The following is a 20,952-nucleotide window of genomic DNA, read 5'->3' as shown; positions in this document are numbered from 1 at the left end:
AGGATCGTGATGGCTCTACTAAGAAAGTTAAAGAAAAAAGTGAGAAAAGTACTAGTCTTTTTTGTAAAATTTGCAAAAAGACTAATCATAATGCAGAAAAATGTTGGCATAAAGGCAAGCCCCAATGTAACTTTTGTAAAAAGTTTGGCCATATTGAGAAGGATTGCAGGCACAAGCAACGGGAGCAAGCAAATTTCTGTGAAGGAAAGGAGGAAGAAAAGGAAGAAAACCTTTTCTTCGCTTCTTAATCTGATGCTTCAGCAAAAAGCAACGAATGGTATGTTGATAGCGGTTGTACCAATCATATGGAGAGATGAAAAGGCTTTCCTCTCAATTAATCGCAACATCACTTCTAAAGTGAGAATGGGGTGAAGCCTTAGTTGATGCAAAAAGGTAAAGGTACCATTTCGATCAACAGAAAAGGGAGCGGTAAGCAAATTCATGATGTTCTTTATGTTCCTGACTTGGAAGAAAATTTCCTTAGTGTTGGTCAGCTCATGGAAAATGGTTATTCTCTTGTGTTTAGAGATAATTATTGTAGAATTTATGATAAATTTGAGCCAAATCAAGTCATTGTTGAAGTAAAGATGATAAAAAGAAACTTTCCTTTACAACTTCATTACAATGCATTCAAAAATGAAGTTGTAGATGATTCATGGCTTTGGCACAAAAGGTTTTGTCACTTGAATTTTCATGGTTTGAAGCTTCTCAAGCAAAAAGACATGGTGTAAGGCCTTCCTGAGATACATACTGAGGTGGATCCATGTGAAAGTTGTATTATGGTAAAGCAACATAGAAAGTCTTTTCCAAAAGGGAAGTCTTGGAGAGCAAGTGTACTTTTGAAACTAATCCATACAGCATTTGTGGACCAATGAAGACTCCATCTCTGGGAAGCCAAAGGTACTTTCTAATTTTTATTGATGATTTTTCAAGAATGACTTGGGTTTATTTCTTGAAAGAAAAGTCAGAAACATTTGCTACATTCAAGAGATTTAAAGCCTTTGTTGAGAAGCAAAAAGGCTGAAAGATCAAAACCATTAGCGATGACAGAGGAGGTGAATACACAAGTCTAGAATTTGAAGAATATTGCAAAAATGAAGGCATTGAGAAGCGACTTACAACGGTACACTCCCTCAACAAAATGGTGTATCTGAAAGGAGAAATAGAACCATTGTTGAAATGGCCAGAACGATGATGAATGAGAAAGGGCAGCCGAAATATTTTTGGGCAGAAGCAGTACATACAACAGTGTACATCCTCAATAGGTGCCTGACAAAGGCATTGAAGGACATATATCACTACTGGAAAATAGTCTTATGGCAACGCCGAGAAAACCGTTGTTATAGATAGGTGAACCGTTGCTAGAGATTTATAGCAACGGTTTAAGGTGCGTTCCATCTGCTCGCGTGCCCATATATCTATGGCAACGGTTTTTGCAACGGTTGGTAAAACACGTTGCTATAGCCATATCTACAGCAACGGTTGTTCCTCTTTCTGATGCAACGAGTTTTTTGTGTTAGTTGGAACGGTTTCCAACTGTCCCCATAGACCTTTAAGCAATGACTTTTGAGGCTATTGCAACGGTTTCATAGAGGTTATTGCAACAGGCTTTTCCTTTATTGCAACGGTTTTTGTCTATTGCAATGGTCTTTTTTTGGTACAAAAATCCAGTGCAATTATTTGGAACATCCTATTGCAACGGTTCTCATGACCTATTGCAATGGTTTATCTGAAATAGTAGCCCTGGTTATATATATATATATATATATATATATATATATATATATATATATATATATATATATATATATATATATATATATATATATATATACACATTACAAATTACATAAATCGAAAACACAATTTTTCATAATCCAAAATATCCAACATTCATAATCCAAAATATCCAACATTCATAGTCCAAAATATCCAACATTCCTAATCCAACATACCCGTAAAAGCAAAATGTTCAATGCATAGTTAAGTTTTACATTTCAAGATTTAGGATAAGTTTCAAAATGTTCGATAGCAAAAAGATTCTTAGAACATGTAGAAAGCTTCATAAAAGATCTTCTCAAGTAAGATCAACGTCTTCATTGTCTCCTTCCCTTTCTTCATTTTCGACACCTACAAAAGAGAATGAATAATGTCACTACCCTTCAAACGCACACGCACATAATACAAAGATACAACTTATTATAAACGGATACCAATTTTAAACTACAATTTAAATACAGAAAAAATGAATATCAACCATAACGGAGAAAGAGAGACATGTTGTACAATATGCTTAAAATTACACAAACAACTCGAGGAATTAAAAAATTATACGAAGACCTTCACTAATACATTTTGCAAATAATCAGGCTAACTGGTCTAGTTTTTCACATCAGAAATGCAGTGAGTTGATGATGACTACAGTATGTGATGACACCTGCATCATGTTTGTGAGGGAATTCTGGTGGATGTTGTTTTCTAATAATGAAGGGATGGAGCAAATTTTGATGCTGGTTATTGGTATAAAGGAAGTGAGTAGATGGAAAAATAAGGAAATCGAAATATTGGTGATTCGGGTATGGTAATGGGCGGGGACATGGTTTGGGTCTGTAGTGACTAACTTGTATACTCATGATCCTAGTCTAATGGGATATGAAGAGGTACATCATAGTATGTTGCTTAGTTGCACAAAGGCTGGACAGCTTGTGCAAATAAGGTTGTTGTTGGTGGATGGCTGCTGTGATGGTATCAGAAGCATGTATAACTTTGTATTATTGCTATTGCACCTCAAAAGGTTCGGACAACAATGCAAGATATAGCAGAGACAACATACAAGGACACAAGACAAGGCCATACATGCAAGACTTCGCTTTTTTTTCAAAGAAAGACGCAAAGAATCGGTAGCGATTTCAAAGACTATTGCTGTTTTTTTGCATTGCTGCCAATTTGTGCACCAAAGGGACCAGACTTGGGACACATACAAAATTTCAGCAGGTGCAGCAGATTAACAGCAAAATTGCACTTCAAAGAAACAATTTTCTTAGCAAGATTGGTCAAAAACTGGTTTATTATTCAGAATAGTAGGACAAGTTTTAACAATTTGTAGTATCAAGTTAAGACAAATTATAAGTCTTAATCTGGTCATTAGTTTAAAATTGCATTTTTTATTAGCCTTTTGGCTACATTTGTAAGGACCTCTTGGATTTTGCTTTGAAAAAAATTATAAGATCAGCCCTTGGCACCAAAAATTCCTAGTGGACTTTATTTACTTTAAGAAAACATTTTGCAAGGACAAATGTTTTTTTATTTAGGTTTCTCAAATGATTTGCATTCAAAATCTCACAAAATGGAACTGGGAAATAGTACGGGTAGCATTTGCTTGAAATTAATCATGTGTGGGCTTTCATTTTCACTTTCTGAAGCTAGCAAATGGTCTATTTCTACCTTTTTCTAAAGGAAGGCAGATTTGATTGCTTTAATAACAGAAAATGAACCAAAGGTTCATACAGAGCATGGCCATGTCTTTTTAGAGTGCCTTAATTCCATGTCTAATTACTACATTCCTTTATATGATGACATTCCAATAAAGAAGATGACAACAATGCATATATGTGAGAGAAAGCATATCCCTTCTTGTGCTTTCAAAATTCATCTTCTTCTTATTCTTCTTGTCTATTCTCCTTGCCTGCATTTCTGGTAAGTGTACTTTCTTGATTTGGAAATTTTATTGCATGCTTGTGATGTTTTGAGTATTCCAATATTTTACAACAATGGGGTCTGAATGTTGGTTGTAAGTAAGTTTCTTGTTTTTGCTGATGCTTTTATTATATGACTACTGTGTTCTTTATCCAAGTTTAAGATTTGAAATTTGTAGCATTTCTGTTTAGTATTTGTCTATTTTTCAAGAATGTTGTCTGAATGTTTGTTAAGATCAAGTTTCTTGCTTTTTTGATTCTTCAACTACGTGTCAAGTTTAAGAAAATGCATTTTCCCTATTTTAGGTGCATATGAGATTATTGATAGTTTGTTTTTATTTTCTTATGAGCAAGATTATTGGGGTTGATGTTATAATAGTTGATGTAATTCTATTTCCAGCACCTGTGGAATGTGTGGATTTCTATAGTTAGACAAGTTCATTTTATCATTCTAATTAGGCTAGATCAGTTTCCTCCAGTAATTTAGCATTTTTGACAGAAAAGATCTGTTATTTTTTTTCCTTTTTTTTTCAATAGAACCCTTAAGCCCCAGGTTTTAAATATTTGTATGGGAAGGTGGAATTTTGAACCCAAGACCTTAATGACTTTGATAAAATGGAGCAAATGGCTTATCTGAGCTAAGTTTGCATCATAAACTAAGGTGGTAAAGCGAAGCCTATGCTAGAAATTAGCCAACCTTAATCAAGTCATAAGACTGTCATCTTATTCTAGAAATGTTCGGCAAATAAGATGAGCGGGATTTATCACCGAAAAGATGTTTCTATTAAACCAAGCATGCTAGATTTACCATGTCCACTTAAAAAAAGAGGTTCGTTGGTTGAGATGCGATGTTATAAAAGCTAGAATACATTAGTTTAATTCAAGTTAAAATATGGCAAACAAGTTGCGGCAAGTTAAAGATTAGTAATGTTCTTTGCGGGGATTATCCCACTTTTAGCTTTAAGAATTTGCTACCCTATACTCTATAAGGCATAGATACAACATGCTAAGGGTGACTTACCAAGGGTTTGGTGGAGGAAAATGACTAAACAATGTGGTTATCCTAGATGGGTATTTGTGCTCTATCTCATAATCCAAGGCAAGCTTTATACTAGAGATAGATTGCTAAAGTGAGGCATGATCAATGACCAAACATGTCTAATGTGTGAAGCTACGAGGAATCCATTCAACATTTTTTTTTTTTTTTTTAATGTCCTATCTCTTCTTATATCGGTGCAAAATTCTTAGATGGCAAGGTTATACTAGACATGCAATGAGATGGCATGACGAACTACAATGTGTTGTGAACTTTGCTACAAACAAAAGCTCTAAGGCAAAGATATATAGGATGGCAATGGCTACCACTGTCCCCTACATATGGCAAAATAGAAACAACAAAGTCTTTTAGAATTCTTGGTGACCAAGTTGTGAGGATAATTATCTAGGATGTTTTATGTCGAGTAAATACCTTTCCTAGGCTGGCTAGAATGATGGTCACTCTCAATTTTTATCCTTAGCTTCCTACACAGAGATAGGTGTTATATGTTGGTAGTGTTTGATTTGAAAGGTAGTAGTTGTTTCTTTGGTGTTTAGTTGAGGCTAAAGCTGGGGCTGTCCAATTTTTAGAGGTCTAGTTTGTTTGTAAATATTATCCATGGTAATAAAATGTTTTACTTACCCCCCCCCCCCCAAAAAAAAAAAAAGACTTGCTACCCTTTTTCAGTTTGCCTTTCAACAATCCAAACACATACAAACTCATGAATTGAACAAGAAAAAACTGAACAGTAAAAGATATATAGAGAAATACAAATAATCATCCAAGCAAACTTTGATTCCTTTTTCTTTTCAGGAAAAAGTCTACTTTTCAGTAATGTCAGCAAGAAAAAATCAGCTAGCATAAGAAAATCAAAAAAAAACAAGCAGGCATAAGATTTCACTAAGTTTAGGCAAGAAAGAGATCAGAATAAGTCTGACCTTGATTGTTACCAGTGTAGAGAAGCTTCTCTGGTGAGCGAACACCGAACCTTAACATATTAGGATCAAGTCGGAATTACGGATTTAGGCTTTGAATTTTTGCAATGACTTTCATTGTAATATCTTGTTCCATGGTATCCTTTTGTGCGTTGAATTTTTCTGCATTCTTTGTTGCATCCTCTCTTCTATCTCCTCCATTTTTTTCTCCATTTCATCGGTAACATTTGAAGAGAGTCCGAGAATCCGCCGCTTCTATTTCAAGAGAGTCTTGGTAACCCCACGTCCATACAATCTTACTCGACCTGGATGATCAGGTCCCATTACTGATACATATGCGTCAACTGATTGACTGCCATCTTCACTTTCTTGAGTTTCTATTCTCTCCATTTCAGCCTACAAATCAGATTGAAGAGAAGGGGCTCAAGTAAATAAAACTAATCCAATATTTAAGAACAAGCAAATGATATCGATAAACCTTTAAATAGAAAATTTCGTACTATTTTGCTAGCCGTATCTTCATATGAGTCCTTGTATACTCGGCCTGGTTTCCTTCTTCTAGTAGCCACAAAAAACTCCTTACTTGACAAAGCTTCAGGATTTTCCTTCTTTTTTTTCTAGTTAGATAAAAGATAGCATAAAAATCTTCCCAAGTAAAGTCAACAAGTTCATAGTAAATGAACAATCCAAGAAAACACCAAACCTCGCGGATTATAGCAAAACTTGTTTTGCCAACAGTGTGTGGATACCTCAACTTTTTTTCGATTCTCTGTATTTTTCTGGACATGTCCTGCAAAAATATGAGTTAGTGAAATAATAGAAGCCAAAAAATATATAGATGAAGGGCATAAATCGAATATCTGAAGGTTGCTGCTGGTTGCTAGTTATTGGGAAGACATGTTGTTTGTACCATTGAATGTATATAGGAGATGATAAGGGATTTTCAGCTACTGTGATATGCATAAGTACTGGCATTTGCAGCAGTGTTTTGTTGAGAAGATATGATATGTGGAGAAGGAAATCAAGCCTGGTGCTGGTTTTGAAGTTGGTTTTTGATGATGAGTTGAAAAGAAGACTTTATCATCATACTCAAAATCCTATAGGAAGAGGGTATGTTGATAATTTTTTTCACTAACACTGGTTTCTTTTTTGCAGGTTTGGTTCTAGCATGGAAGGATAAAAACATCAGGAAATCAGGAAGTTTGAAATATATTTGTACCACTGATCATTTGAGAAAGGATTTGGTACAAGTTTGTTTCATATTAGACATGGTGCAGATGGAAACAAAAGTTGGCACCATATCCTATTCTTTTTGGAAATGGACTTATACAGTATTGATTAGTGTTGGTACTGAGCTAGGATATGAGTTAGTGCTAACTTTGGGAATTTGATACACGACTACTTTTGAGTGGAAAAGCGTATGCAACAGTCCAAAACAGATAGGATGCAAGCTTGGTTGGAAGGAAATGCATTAGGCTGGACTGCAATATGGAATTCACATTATGCAGCAGGAGGAAGTAGTGCTACTAGCAGCTTGTTTTTCTTATTGCATTTGGTCAATCAATGCATGCAAACACATGATTTATATTGCTACATTGACACTAGATCATGCAGTTTCTTTTTTGTTGTGGTTTCCTTGGTGGTGGTATTAGTACTGTATAGTACTCATCCCACTAGGAAATTGTAGCTTAAGAGAAATTGCTTTGATCTAAGTTGGTACACAGAGAATGCAGCAATTAACACATACAAAGGATCTTTGGATTTGTTTTGAAAAAATATATAAAATAGTTTTAGGCACCACAATGCCTAGTGGAGTTTGTTTAAAAAAATCAGATATCTTTTGCTTTTGAATAAGGCACTAATTTAAAGAAAAGAAAGTTGTCTATGATTTATATCTTACTTGAGCCGCATCGGAGTTCCAATATTCGAGGAGAGCCTTAAATTGAGATTCTGAAACTTCTTTAGGCCTTTTTGCCATTCGAAGTTCGTCATTGGCGTAGCGATAGTAGTGTTTCTTCTTCAACCCATTCTTATACTTTCTCCAAGCAAGTTGAATTGTTCGCAAAGCCCATTCTTTCGCAACTTTAGGAATGTCATATTTCTCCTACAATTTGGTGCAATTGGGTTAGTGCAAAAAATCTGAAATATTTTCAAGTAAAAATTGGAACATTGAATTCAAACCATGGTATAGTTCCACATATCATCATGTGTCTTCAATTTCTTCCATTTAAACACATTAAGAGGACAAAAGGTCCCATTCCTTGCCAATGTGCCGAGGAAGCTACCCAACTCTTTCACAATTGCTTCAGTAGGACCAATGGGTTGGTGCAACTCATTTAGCATGATCAGTTTGCGCTCACTCCGTCCATGTACACTTTGCATTTGTGTTCCACCTCTTTTTCTTTTTTTGAGTGGAAGGTGTTATATCCCGTATTTTGTACATTGGGACAATCCGAGCTAACCATGATAAGTTAAGGACAAGATTATTGGATTAGAGACTTTTATTCGTTTTAAGGCATAAGTTGCTTATGATTTTATTGGTATGGAATATTAAGGAAAATTTGGGGTTAAAAGTTAATTTTGGAAAGTTGACAATTCATGAAATAAAAGGCCATGTGGCCGTGTGAATTAGTGTGGGTTCCCACCCATGGCTTGGCTAATTTTAATTGATCCAAAGTGTATAGTTGGGACACATGGATGAGTTATAAGTGTATATTAGATGATTTATTAGACATATTCATCATCCTTTCAACACTTAGAAATTTGGAGTGGAGAAGAACAGCTTTGCCATAGCAAGAAAAATTGAGGTAAAAATGTGATCAAAAAAATATTTTCTTTAGCAATTCAACCAATTTTGTTAACATTTTGGAGTCATCAAAATTGGTTTGTGCCATTTACAACCCTAGCCTAGTGGAGGAACTAAGTGGTAGGTAAGGTTTAATTCCCTTTTTCATGTGTTATGGATTATTTGTATATGTTGTAGTGTGTAGAAATGGATGAAATTCATGAAAGTATGGATGTTGATGTTGAGCCGTGTGTGTTGGGTTGTACAGGTGTGTGTTGTGTAGGAATGATGAATTAATTGTATTTAGCATGTTTGGTTGTTGTTGTTGTGGATTCTATGATGATAATGAAAGTTTAATGATTCAAGTTGAAGTTGAAATCGTGGTTTCTGTTTTTTGACTAATGTATTCTAATATGTTTCTTGCATTTATAAGAATAATATTTTGTGTGGACTATTGGTTAATTCATGAATTTGGGAGAGAAGTGTGTTGTTGTTATTGTTCTCGGGTTTGGGGAGGTTTCGGGTGGAGTGGAGATTTGTTTGGGTTGTTTTGAATATTGTCTTGTTTTTGTTCTTGAATCTTGTTTTGATTCGGATGAGTACTTGAACATGTGAGCGTTGATGTTGATTTGAAATGTAATAGTAAAATTGAATATAAATGGAATGTTGTCGAGTTATGTAGAAAAGAGTTACAACGTTAGAATGCGTTTTGAATTGATTGTTGATATTGCTAATGTGATTGTTGGTATTGTTGATGACAAACTCGGGGGAGAACTATGAACTCGATACTATAAGTGCTAGTTTGGGATTAATCTAAGTATCTATAGAAATATGTTTATAAAAGACTAAATTGTAATTTCGAAACTTGATTTTCTTGCATTAGGAAGCGGATAGGTTGTAGAAACCCTTTCTTTCTTTTGGCAATCATAAAATATCTATGAAAAACGAAGCCTTGATCTTGTTAAAGAACAACTCTTAAGATAAAAAGCATGTATATGATTCTTATATAAAAAGATTAGCGTTCTTTATGGTTGTACTATGGTTCTTTTGTCTTTTGTATGATTGGATAGTAAATGTTACATAGAATTTTGTTCTTAAAGGATTTGTATCTACGAACGACCGTAACTTTCATTGTCGGATCGCTTCGAAACGTTCGTAGAAGATTCTATAACGAATAATATCTCCAACTTTCATAGGCGGGCTCGGATTGGTTTGATACTTGTCCGTGGGCCCCGAGACTTTTCTATGACCATGACTTTTGAAAGAACTTAGTGTGACTATCGTCTTAATCCCTCGAGGTCGACCAATGTTTCTTATCTATTGAGTCTATAATAATGATTTATATGCATATGGTTACTCACGATTCTCTTTCTCTAGATTATACAAATCGCCGAGTCCCGGGACTTTATCGGTGGAATGCATATGTTAATTCGGATATTTACGGTTGTCTTACGGGGTTCCGTTTATATTTTGGTGTTATGATGTGTTATGGCGTTATTGTGTCATGGAAACACAAAATGAAATCTTTCGAGTATGATGTGTTATGGCGCCAAATGACGGGGTGGCGACCATGTTCCCGAGCCCCATCTGAGTTGTGTTTTAAAAGTAAATATTTTGATATTGATATTGTACTTAAAATGACATAATAATAAATGTTCCGATGTATTTCATCTTTGCATACTCATAACAAATAACCCCTCCATCTATGGTCGCGATTTTGGCGGTACGAAACTTTGTGATCCGCCGGCCTAGGACACCTATTTGGAGTGCTCGCTTTATTCCGAAGCCTATATTTTTTTGAGTCTTCCGTTGCATATGTATATGTTTTTTGTCCCGTCATATGATTTTGTGATTACTCTTAGAGGTACGTAGACATATGTGTAATGAAATATCGGTTGTGTTCGCATGTTTTATGTTTGGGCCGTCCCATTAGGCATGTCGGCTTGCGTTTGTATATATAACGTTGCGCCTTATGATAGCCTTTTTTGATATATATTTGTGTATCTAACCGAGACTACGTATGATCTTTGTATATATATAAGTACTTGATTCCTTGCTCTGTGTACGAGTGCCCGTTCGGGCACTAGTCGCTAGTATGATTGGGTCGTGATAGAAATTAATATATGAACCAAGCGAGTTTATCCAGGTACAGATAATTGGTTCGGACCTATTTCAAATTTAGTAATTTTAGAACATGACTGCTTATGAACTATTTTTAGTAAGATAAAAATTAATTCTAAAACTAAATGACAATACAACTATGAATTTTATAAGCTATAAGACTAATTAATTTCAAGTGCATTTGATCTTAGATAAATCTTGCCTCTTCCGCGATTGGTCATTTGCTTCAAGATTAGTAGAATATATGGATCTTGTTGGATTTGTTCATTTAACTTGTAATGCAGAATGGAAAGTTGTAAATTGTTCTTGTGCTTCTCGTGATTCGGGAGTGGTAGAATCCAAGTATCATTTGTCTTTGCAAGACAAATAGAATCGGGACAACTTGTGCAAATCCATTTGGAATGTAGTTTGAGTTTTGCTTGTGCTTGTAGTGCTTTTCATTTGACTTTATAACATGAACATCGGGAATGTATTTTGAGTTTTGCTTGTGCTTGTGATTCAAAACCCTTTGGCTTAGCAAAGATGCAACTGATCCAGGTGGAATGAAGTTTGAGTTCTTAACTCTCTTGCTTTTTCTTGAACTCCCGTCTTGATTCATGATTACTCAAGTCTCTGCAAGTTTTAGAATATGAAATATAAAATTGGTTAGCAGAATGTCAGTGCTATAAACAAAATCAATCAGAATGGTAGTAGGATTATATTGTCTAGTAGTGACACAAACTAGGACTATGAACTCAAGTTCTACTATAAGTAGGCAGGGGATTAATCTAAGTAGAAATAGATAAAAGTTCACACTAAATAGGCAAATTAAGAGTCAAACAGAAACATGATTTTCTTGCATTATATATATATATTCTTGTAGAAATTCAAGAAAAGATCATAAAATATGTATGAAAAAAGGCATTCATCAGACGCTCAAAATAAAAAATGAAACAACGATGAGCATATATAAAAAGAGTTCAGAACTTTATTGTCTAATCAGTTTCCTCCATCCAATCCCAATCAGCATCATCGAACTCATTCTCCTCTTCCAATGTTTCCATAATTGTATCTTTTGAATGTTATGCATTAGATGGAATATCAACGACATCAGCGGGCACATCTTCTCTTGACCATCTAACGTCACCGTCATCTAATCTAGTTGAGGGACCAATGTCATCATTAGGCTCCCCTCCAAAATGTGTCTCCTATATTAGGACAATTCTCTTTCTCTAGATCATACAAATCAATGGGGACTTTATTCCTTGCATAATAAACATCTTTCTGTGGATCCGCCACATAAAAAACTTGATGAACTTGTTATGCCAACACAAAGGAATCATCTTTACTGCATAACTTATTGAAGTATACCCGAGTTAACCCATAATCATCTACTTCATTATGAAACCAATCACATCTAAATAGTACAACACTAAAATGGCCATAATAATCAATCTCAATGATATCTTGAATAACTCCATAATAAATAACCTCTCCATCTATGGGATTTTGTGTCACACCCCGATCTTACTAGGGTGTGATGGGCACCCGACCCCATATTTGGAGCATATGGTGGACTAAAATTACATACATTTTCTTTGGGTTCTTAGATCAATCAAAAATAAAATACATGGTAAAACTTCCAAAATCTTTTTGTCGTTTCTCAAATGAAACACAATGTTGAAGCGTAAGGACTCGTAACATAATGTACAATAAAAGCACATCGGCTAGTGGAGCCATTTTCAATATGACACTCTAGATACGACTTTGTCTTATAGTCTCTAACTATGAACAAGGTAATATTGTACCGCACACATACTCGACTCGACGGGACTAGTGAATAAATGAAAGCAAATTGGAACGTCTTTTGTAATGTTGTGTTGCACTTGCGTATGAAAGTTGGAAAGGGGCGTTTCGAGCAATGAAGTAGTAGTATGTTGGAGTTGCATGAACAAATAACGTAGTGGAGTATACATATGAATAATATCCATATCAAAAACATAGAACATATCATGAGGAAGAAGAGTAAATATGTGAATGCACCTGGAATTTAATTGCATGCTTATTCTTTCCTTTGAAAACATTTCTTTTCCGTATACATGTGAAAATAGAACATGTCATATTAGAACGACGTCGGCTCGCCCACATGTGTCCCGCGTCCGGGATGGAGTTTACGGTGACCAGGTGGCAATGCGAGCCTATAGCGCAACATGTCTCCCTTTCCCCATATCCCCCATATACATATACATACGTCATATACATATATCATATAAGCGGGGAGAGCCCAAAGAAAGCCATGTATCTATCGGAGTGACGTAAGGTCGGTAACCTCCGATGATGTTATGGAATAGCCATGGCGTCGTGCCTCACCTTGAAGGGACAATTAATATAAGGCGAGACTAACGGTGGAGAGTAACATCATGAGAAAGCATAGAATAGGATCATAAGACATCGTTTCATATACTTTCTTTAAAATAGCCATGTCCATAAATAGAGTTGAAAAATCAAGAAATAGCTTAACATTCTCATATTGTCATATTCGTGGCAGGAACTTATCCTCGACATATTCGTCATAGACATTTCCTCATATTTGACATTATCATTGTCATTATAAAATCATATTCGTCGTTTTAGTCATAAAAGCTCTCAACCTCTTGAAACTTGGTTTTTGAAAAATATGGACATTTTGAAAAACAGCTATGAACTTATTAGGAAAAGACTTATACTTTGGAGTCATAGGCTTCTAAGTTTTGCAAGCAAGGAAGATATAAGAGCATTTAAAACATTATATCGTGGGAATCATGCCTTTGGAAGAAAAGAGACGAGCCTCACATTCCTGCCGCGCCTTATTAGCTACGCTTGTCCGTCCAACTTGTTAGTCTACATTCAAGAAAATTGACGAAATCATTAGATTCATCACCATATACTTGTCTCGGTCCTTCAAACACATTTACTTATGGTGCGTAAATTTCTGTCACTCCCCTGTAATTACACCGTCCCCGAGAATCTTACTCGGCCCAAATCATCAACAACAAACCCGAGAATGGAACTCGGCCAAACCAATAGCAATGCTAGCAATTATTCTAGCAATACTTCAATATTCAATTCGATTCAATTCAATTCAATTCAATTCAATTCACAAAACATTCAACCAACCCAAACTATAGGCTACTCCACCCGAAATCTTCCAACTACATTTGGAGCATGAATGACACATTTTCTTCTTCCGAATTCATAAACTATATCAATACCTCCATACGTTAGCAACATTATTTTCGTCAAAACAAGAAATTCTCTTTATTTCACATTAGTTCCCAAAACAGCCCACACAATTTATAACTTCAATTTGAGCCATCGAGCCTTCGTTTTCATCACATAATCCACAACAAACAACAACCAAACACTAAATAAAATTTATTCATCATACCTACACCAACCACATATACACGGCCACAACACAACTTCACTCCCAAATTACCAAACCTTCATTCAACATCATGGAATCCCCAACACAACAATAATTGAACTACTAAATAAATTCAATCAATTTTTCCACACACACACACCCCATTCACACCACACACACACATGCATATTTCATGAGTTTCATTCTTTTCCACATGCTACAATATTCACAAATCATCTATAGCACATAAAAAGGTTGATTCTTACCTTGTTCCTTCAACTTCTTCACTTGACCATTGTTATGAACTTGCAAGCATAGATGTTTTCTTGCTCCAATAGGTACTCCACTTTGCTAGGGACCTTCCAATTAATGGAAATACTTAAGGGAATAATTTTTGATCAAATATTTCAAGGCTTCCTCTTTTTTTTTTTTTTTTTTTTTCCTTTGGCCGTCCCCTCTCCTCTTTTTTTTTTTTTTTTCTTCTTTCTTTCTCTCTTTCTCTAAGTTTCTTGAATTAAAGGATGACCCTTCATATATATATATACTTAGCCTCTTCCACTAGCATATAAGCACATGGCCCTTTTCTCCATTTTTCTAGAATTTTCTTCTCCTTAAAAAAATATAGATGACTTAACTCTTGCCATGTACACTTTGGTCCCTATATATTCATCACATGGTCATCTTGGAAATTTCAAGAATTTTCTTGAATATTTGTGAAATTACCATTTTACCCCTAGGCTTCCATAATATTACCATGAACTACTTTGCGAATTTCCCTTTTTATCCTTAGCCTTTTCCAATATTTCCCTACTAATAATATTCATAAACAATACTCATAAACAACTTATGCATTGAAATAATTTTGGAAGTAGTCTTGCCTTTAACTTCTCGCAATTGTCCCGAATTATCCAAACGTACGAAATACGGGTCATAACATTTTGGTCCCTAGAACTAGCAAAACTATCTATTGTTGCTGCTAGAGTCACTCCACTATTTTTAGTCTTTCGAAGGGCGTCCCGACTTTTTGTATGAAATCGGTATCCATTAATGAAATATGCAAAAGGTATCTCTTGCCCACCACATTAGGCATTCTAGATAGCCATATTAGCTAATCGGGTACTTCAACATTTTTAGCTTTCTCTTCAAACCAATGGTGAATTGGGTATATGATTCCTTGCTCTTGCCCATGCGTTTGATCTAGTATGATTACTCATCAAATTCTTATGTTGTACTAAATGAATATTTGAAATTTAATATTTAGGACTTTATAAATTGAGCTTAACACACGTTATGATAACGAAATGAATGAGAGTTTAAAAAAAGTAATTGTTATGTATTTGATCTTACTCGATAAACTTTTCAACTTGTTCATCTCGTGTTGAATAAATCGATGTGCCTCGTAACATAGCTGTGGATCCATCGTAAAATTCGAATCCTTTTTCTTCTCAATTCCAATTGGATGACCTATCTTAGGGAATATAGGTGACAAATTCGAACACATTCATCATCCTCGGCCTCTTACCCTCCGAATCTTGTCTTCACACCATCGTGTAGGTATCTTAAACAAAAGGTCAAGCACTCTTCAGCCAAAAAACCCTCTGCTATTGATGCTTTTGCACAAGATCGATTACGAACGAACGTCTTCAACTTACATAGGTGCCTCTCATTGGGATACATCTAGCGAAAATGAGTCGGACCCCCAAGCTTAATTTCATTCACTAAATGAATAGGTAAATGTGGCATTATATCAAAAAATGTTGGATGAAAAATCCTTTCGAGGTCACATATTATTTCAACAATTTCAGAATCCAGTTTCTCAAGATCTCTTCTACTTATAACCTTACTACATATGGCTCTAAAGAAATTGCCCAATCTAATCAAGGTTAATGAAACAATCTTGGGCAGCACTTTTCTAACGGCAACCTGGAGCAGGTAATGCATTATAAAATGAGCATCATGACTCTTGTACCCCGATATTTTCATCTCCTTCACTTGCACACGATGTGATATATTAGAAACACACCCTTTTGCAAATTTGGCATTTTTCAAGACGGTGCAAAACAACCTTTTTTGTTCGGGCTTCATGGAGAAACAAGCGTGAGCCAAACTTACATTTCCATCATTATCTTCTATTGGTTGTAGCTCCTTTCGTATCCCCATTTCCTGTAAGTCATAGCGAGAATTTACATGATCCTTTGACTTTCCATTTATCTCCGGTAAAGTCCCGAAACAAGCGTCACATATATTCTTTTCTATGTGCATTACATCAAGATTGTGCCTCAATTTGTTATGTGCCCAATATGGCAATTAAAAAAAAAAAATCTTTTTTTCCACGGACCCTTATTATCTCGAGGCCTTTTTTTTTTTTTTTTTTTTGCCCTTTCCAAACACATTGTTGAATTCATGCAGCTCTTCAAGCACTTCTATACCCGACAAAGGTGTAGGTGCAGGTCTATGCTCCTCCTTCCCATCAAATGACTTCTTATCTTTTTGCAATGGATGATCAGAAGGCAAAAATCTACGATGACCCAAGTAACACATCTTACGACTATGTTTGAGATATTGAGAGCATGTGTCATAATTACAAGTGGGGCATGCCAATTTTCCCTTGGTGCTCCATCACGAAAGCATTGCTAATCTTTCGGAAAATCACTGCGGAGATTCGTCCTGACAATAAGGTGCACACATTCGGAATGTTTGGTCGGTTTCAGCATCATATGTTTCTATCCCAGGTTCCTATAGTTCCTTCAATTATGCAATTAGTGGTTGTAGATACACATCTATACCATTTCCTGGAGATGATGGACCTGGAATGATCATTGACAACATAATATACTTCGGCTTCATGCAAATCCATGGTGATAAATTATAGTTCATCAACATAACAGGCCACGAGCTATGAGAAATACTCATGGTTCTAAATGGGTTGAAACCATCACTTGAGAGACCCAATCTAACATTACGAGGATCTCGAGAGAAGTCTGGGTACAAACGATCAAAATCCTTCCATGCTTCCCCATCAGCAGGATGCCTTAAATTTCCATCATTGGGTCGTTCATTAGCGTGCCATCTCATTGCAACAGCTGTTTCAGAACACATGAATATCCTCTGAAGCCTAGGCTTTAAGGGAAAGTACCTTAATACCTTTGCAGGAATTTTAGAGCTTACATTAGTTGAGGCATCACCAACACTCTTCCATCTAGAAGTTTCACGGACGGAAGTGCTTATCCGCTTTCTCATTGTCCTTCCAAAATAACATGCAGTCATTAGGGCATGCATGTATTTTTTCGTAATGAAGACCCAAATCTTTAATCACTTGTCTAGCCTTATTGAAAGACTCTGGTTTTTGAGCAAAGGGAAATGCCTCTCTTATCAAATCTAACAAGTATGAGAATGCTACATTACTCAAACCATGTAATGATTTAAATAAGTACAACCGAATGGTGAAACTCAATTTATTGAAATTTTCACAACCCGGATATAACTCTTGTTTCCCTTCCTCCAATAATTTAAAAAATTTCTTTGCATCTTCAGATAAACCCTGTCGCACTCCTTCTTCATGCCCTGAATCACCCTCTACATTTCTAAATGTATCATGAAGTAGTCCATCAATGCCGTCACGCAAGTTAGAACCTTCATCGTCATTTATTGGATGCGGTGTATTTCTCGATAAAACCCCTTCTCCATGAAAAACCCATTTGGTGTAATTATCAACAAACCTATGAACAACCAAGTGATCCTCCACCATATTTCTATAATGCCAATAGCGATTCATGCACTTCTTGCAAGGACATAATATCTCATTTCCTTGAGAAGCTCGTTCAAATGCCTTATCAAGAAAATAATTCACTCCATCAGCATACTCTTCTGGCCATCTTAGGTGATTCATCCAACTTTTATCTCCATTATCCATTTAATCCTACATATCACAAGCAAATCACCAAAATTAAGACTCATGCTAAGCTTAGAAAGCGAAGTCAAGATCACCGGATCCTTTAGCAACAAGTAATAAAAAATAAAGATAAAATTCTAGACATGTTCAGTGAAGTCAGGATTTAGGTAGAGCAAAGCTTTGAACATAGATGCACTTAAATCAAGTCAAGGAAATTGGGTGGTACAGATCTAAAAAGGTCCAGTTCTATAGTATAAATTAAACTTCCTAACTAGGTGTTCCTTGTTCACAATCTTTCTCCATAGAAGTACAAAATCTAAGTTTTTTATGTGGAAGAGTATTTTTTTTTACTCACTGTAAATGCCACTTTTTGATAAAGTGATACCCGGCAAGTTTTACGCGGGTTGGCTACCACCACCCTCGTCCTATATCCGGGTTATTTACTAGCACAATATAAGCAAGCTCACACTGACATAATCATTATAGCTAACCATTTTGTTATAGTAACACTCAGGCCTTAAAAAAAGAAACAGTAAATAGCTAAATGAACTTATTATTCTTGTTGCAACTCTAATATAGCAGCATTTTAGCCTACCAGTCCACTAGTTAACTTCACAAAGTCCAGCTCAAATAAGCAACTTTTTATTTAAAAGTAATGATATTTACAAGTTCCTATCGACACACAAAATCTTGAGTTTAGCAGTTTATAAAATTACAGTAAAAAAAACTGAAACAAATAAAGCTTAAATTGGTCTTAATTGGAAATCATGCAGATTGGAAATTCAGAGGATTGAAACACTTGGATGCTGCACTATGCTACTTAATCTGGCTAAATAGCAGCAACTTTTGATGAAAATATATAGTGGAATGCAATGATCCATTGCTATCTCCATACTCAAATTCTTTGGGAGGAGAGTAGGAGGGTAGCTGTTATTATTAAGCTGGTTTTCTTCTTTGCAGGTGAAGTACTGATTGAAGGAAAAACTTTGCAAGAAGATACAAAGATTTAGGAAATGATATAGAGCATAGAGTTGGCACAAAATTAAACAACTATAGTCTGCAGATTAACAGTGTGACTGGTTTTACTGTTTTTTTAATTTGCAGATATGCAGGTTCATAAAAAATGCAGCTATTGTTGGTTTGTATTGGTATTGATAGCAAAATGCAGAGCTCACAAAAGCTGTAGGTGCTGTTGGTAATCCAAGTCACAAAACACGAACTTTGGTTTGCACAGTCTGAAGTGGGATTCTTTGTTACGAGTTAGATAGACAGTATGGTCATACAGGATCTATGCATTGACTCTTCTTTAGTGTGTGGTATTAGCATTATATGCTCATCCTGCTGAAGAATTGACAATATGTAGAAATGGTATTGGCTCTAGGGAGTGTGCAGTAGTTGGAAATTTGCACTGGTGCTAGTTTCCTCCAGAAATTTCATTGAAGCAAAAGAGCTACATTATAATTAAGTTGTGCAGGATTCAAATGGTTGCTGTTTTTCATGTGGAAACATGACTTTTGCATGGAAACAACAAAGAAATTATGCAGAGTCACACAATGAGAGGCAATCCTGGGAGTGTAGCAAGTTGCAGCTTCTAACAGTCTCCTCGTATTGTTGCTGGTTTTCTACAACACATCAGTCAAGCAAAAGAATTACACTAAGATACTGAGTAATTTCTTGACAGGATAGTTGGTCAAGTTGTGCATCAAGGGGCCAAGCTTGGGAAACAATTTGATTTACACAAGTATGCGATGGAATGCAGTGCAATAGCAGTATGAGTTACTACAGTTTTACACCTGGTGTGATCAATAAGAGGAGCAACAGGACACAACATTGCATGCATAATTCTATCATTAACTCATTTTATCAAGTTTTTGTTTTTTTACCACATACATGGTTTAGGCTTTTGTAGCACCAACTCAAGACACCATCAAGTCCTAAATTGGAACACTCCAGCCTTAGACATAGCATTAACTTCAGGAAATTAGTAATAACCTTAATAACCATGATTTAGCTATTCAAAAATAGTAAAGCTCACACATTTCACTAGATATTTAATAATTTGAAGTAGTTACATCCATTTCTTATCTTCTTTAAATGATATAACAGGAAAATAAGCAAAAAGATATTGTAAAAATATTGAGACAAAAACTCAATAATTTGAACAAACCAAAATCACAATTTTAATAAAAAAGAAGAAGAAGATGAAGGGACATGAAGAAATCAAAAGCCCATACCTCACACTAGCGATTCACGGGCTCTGCGATGTCGAACCAGTCATCTACGAAGTGACCAAAGTGTCATAGAAGAACACTTGGGATTCTGGGAGAACAATCAACGCCCTTAAAGAAAAAATTGTGCTCTGCGATGTCGAACCAGTCGTTTACGAAGTGATAAAAGTGTCGTTGAAGAACACTTGGGATTCTGGGAGAACAATCAAAACCCTTAAAGAAAAAACTTTCTTTTTCCTGTTAGCCAAGACCATTGAATTCTTTTCACATCATCAACAAGTAACCAATAGGTCAAGCAATTATATGACAATATGTAGGCTTATTTGCATCTGGCAAGTGGCTTATTTCAAATTTTAGGATCTAGAATAGCAATAAAATACACTATATGAACCTTTTTTATTTGGATCAGAACACAATATTGCATAAACGTTTCTCCTTTGTCTTCCACTTCCCTATACCTAAAGAGATTTCTTCATTTACTATTTGACTTAATGCCTTCTCCTTTGAATTTAATCACATGAATATTATTCGAAAAATACATTATTCTACTAACTGAAACCAATAAAATTTTCCTCTGTAACTACATTTACGAAGCAGAGCAGCAATAATCTGGCTTTTTAACTGTATCTTTTCAGCCATTCAAAAACACCATGTTGAGAAATAGATAAACTTTCTATACTTTATAGCCACTTCCATGGTAATTTTTAGTCACTCAAGATATGGTCGATTAAAGTTATACACAAAATTACAAGAAGAAACAAGTTTAGATCCAACATCAGGTCCAGGGAAAACAATTTCACCACACTATATGAAATCACCACTATAAAATGCGCCCAACAAAAGTGAAATTGTAGAGAAAGTAAAAGGAAAAAAGG

At 35.4% G+C, this 20,952-nt stretch overlaps 2 protein-coding genes across 6 annotated transcripts; both read right to left on the bottom strand.

Annotated features, from left to right (window-relative positions):
* Nucleotides 1-1,952: 1,952 nt before the first annotated feature.
* LOC132060800 (uncharacterized) lies at nucleotides 1,953-20,520 on the bottom strand. 4 transcript variants are annotated; one of them, XR_009416028.1, is made up of 3 exons: nucleotides 20,084-20,502; nucleotides 19,400-19,471; nucleotides 1,956-2,130 (listed from the first exon to the last, which is right to left on the bottom strand). XR_009416028.1 is itself a non-coding variant. In XM_059453718.1 (2 exons), exon 2 carries the CDS (start codon nucleotides 17,868-17,870, stop codon nucleotides 17,166-17,168), a length of 705 nt encoding a protein of 234 aa, XP_059309701.1. In that variant the 5' UTR covers nucleotides 17,871-17,876; nucleotides 20,084-20,520; the 3' UTR covers nucleotides 16,664-17,165. The 4 variants fall into 4 exon arrangements, 1 of the variants encoding a protein (XP_059309701.1); XR_009416029.1 differs by lacking the exons at nucleotides 19,400-19,471; nucleotides 20,084-20,502 and adding an exon at nucleotides 2,665-2,860 and having other exon boundaries at nucleotides 1,953-2,130; XR_009416030.1 differs by lacking the exons at nucleotides 1,956-2,130; nucleotides 19,400-19,471 and adding an exon at nucleotides 11,040-11,184 and having other exon boundaries at nucleotides 20,084-20,520.
* Nucleotides 5,858-8,068, bottom strand: LOC132060799 (uncharacterized). 2 transcript variants are annotated; one of them, XM_059453717.1, is made up of 5 exons: nucleotides 7,848-8,068; nucleotides 7,567-7,770; nucleotides 6,370-6,456; nucleotides 6,167-6,271; nucleotides 5,858-6,062 (listed from the first exon to the last, which is right to left on the bottom strand). In XM_059453717.1, exons 1-5 carry the CDS (start codon nucleotides 8,046-8,048, stop codon nucleotides 5,922-5,924), a joined length of 738 nt encoding a protein of 245 aa, XP_059309700.1. In that variant the 5' UTR covers nucleotides 8,049-8,068; the 3' UTR covers nucleotides 5,858-5,921. The 2 variants fall into 2 exon arrangements, with proteins under 2 accessions (XP_059309700.1, XP_059309699.1); XM_059453716.1 differs by having other exon boundaries at nucleotides 5,863-6,062; nucleotides 6,167-6,283.
* Nucleotides 20,521-20,952: the final 432 nt, after the last annotated feature.

This window comes from Lycium ferocissimum, chromosome 6 (genome assembly GCF_029784015.1).
Source record: "Lycium ferocissimum isolate CSIRO_LF1 chromosome 6, AGI_CSIRO_Lferr_CH_V1, whole genome shotgun sequence".
Classification (NCBI taxonomy): domain Eukaryota; kingdom Viridiplantae; phylum Streptophyta; class Magnoliopsida; order Solanales; family Solanaceae; genus Lycium; species Lycium ferocissimum.
The sequence above is the reverse complement of the archived record's forward strand: the minus strand, read 5'-3'. Positions and strand labels throughout refer to the sequence as shown.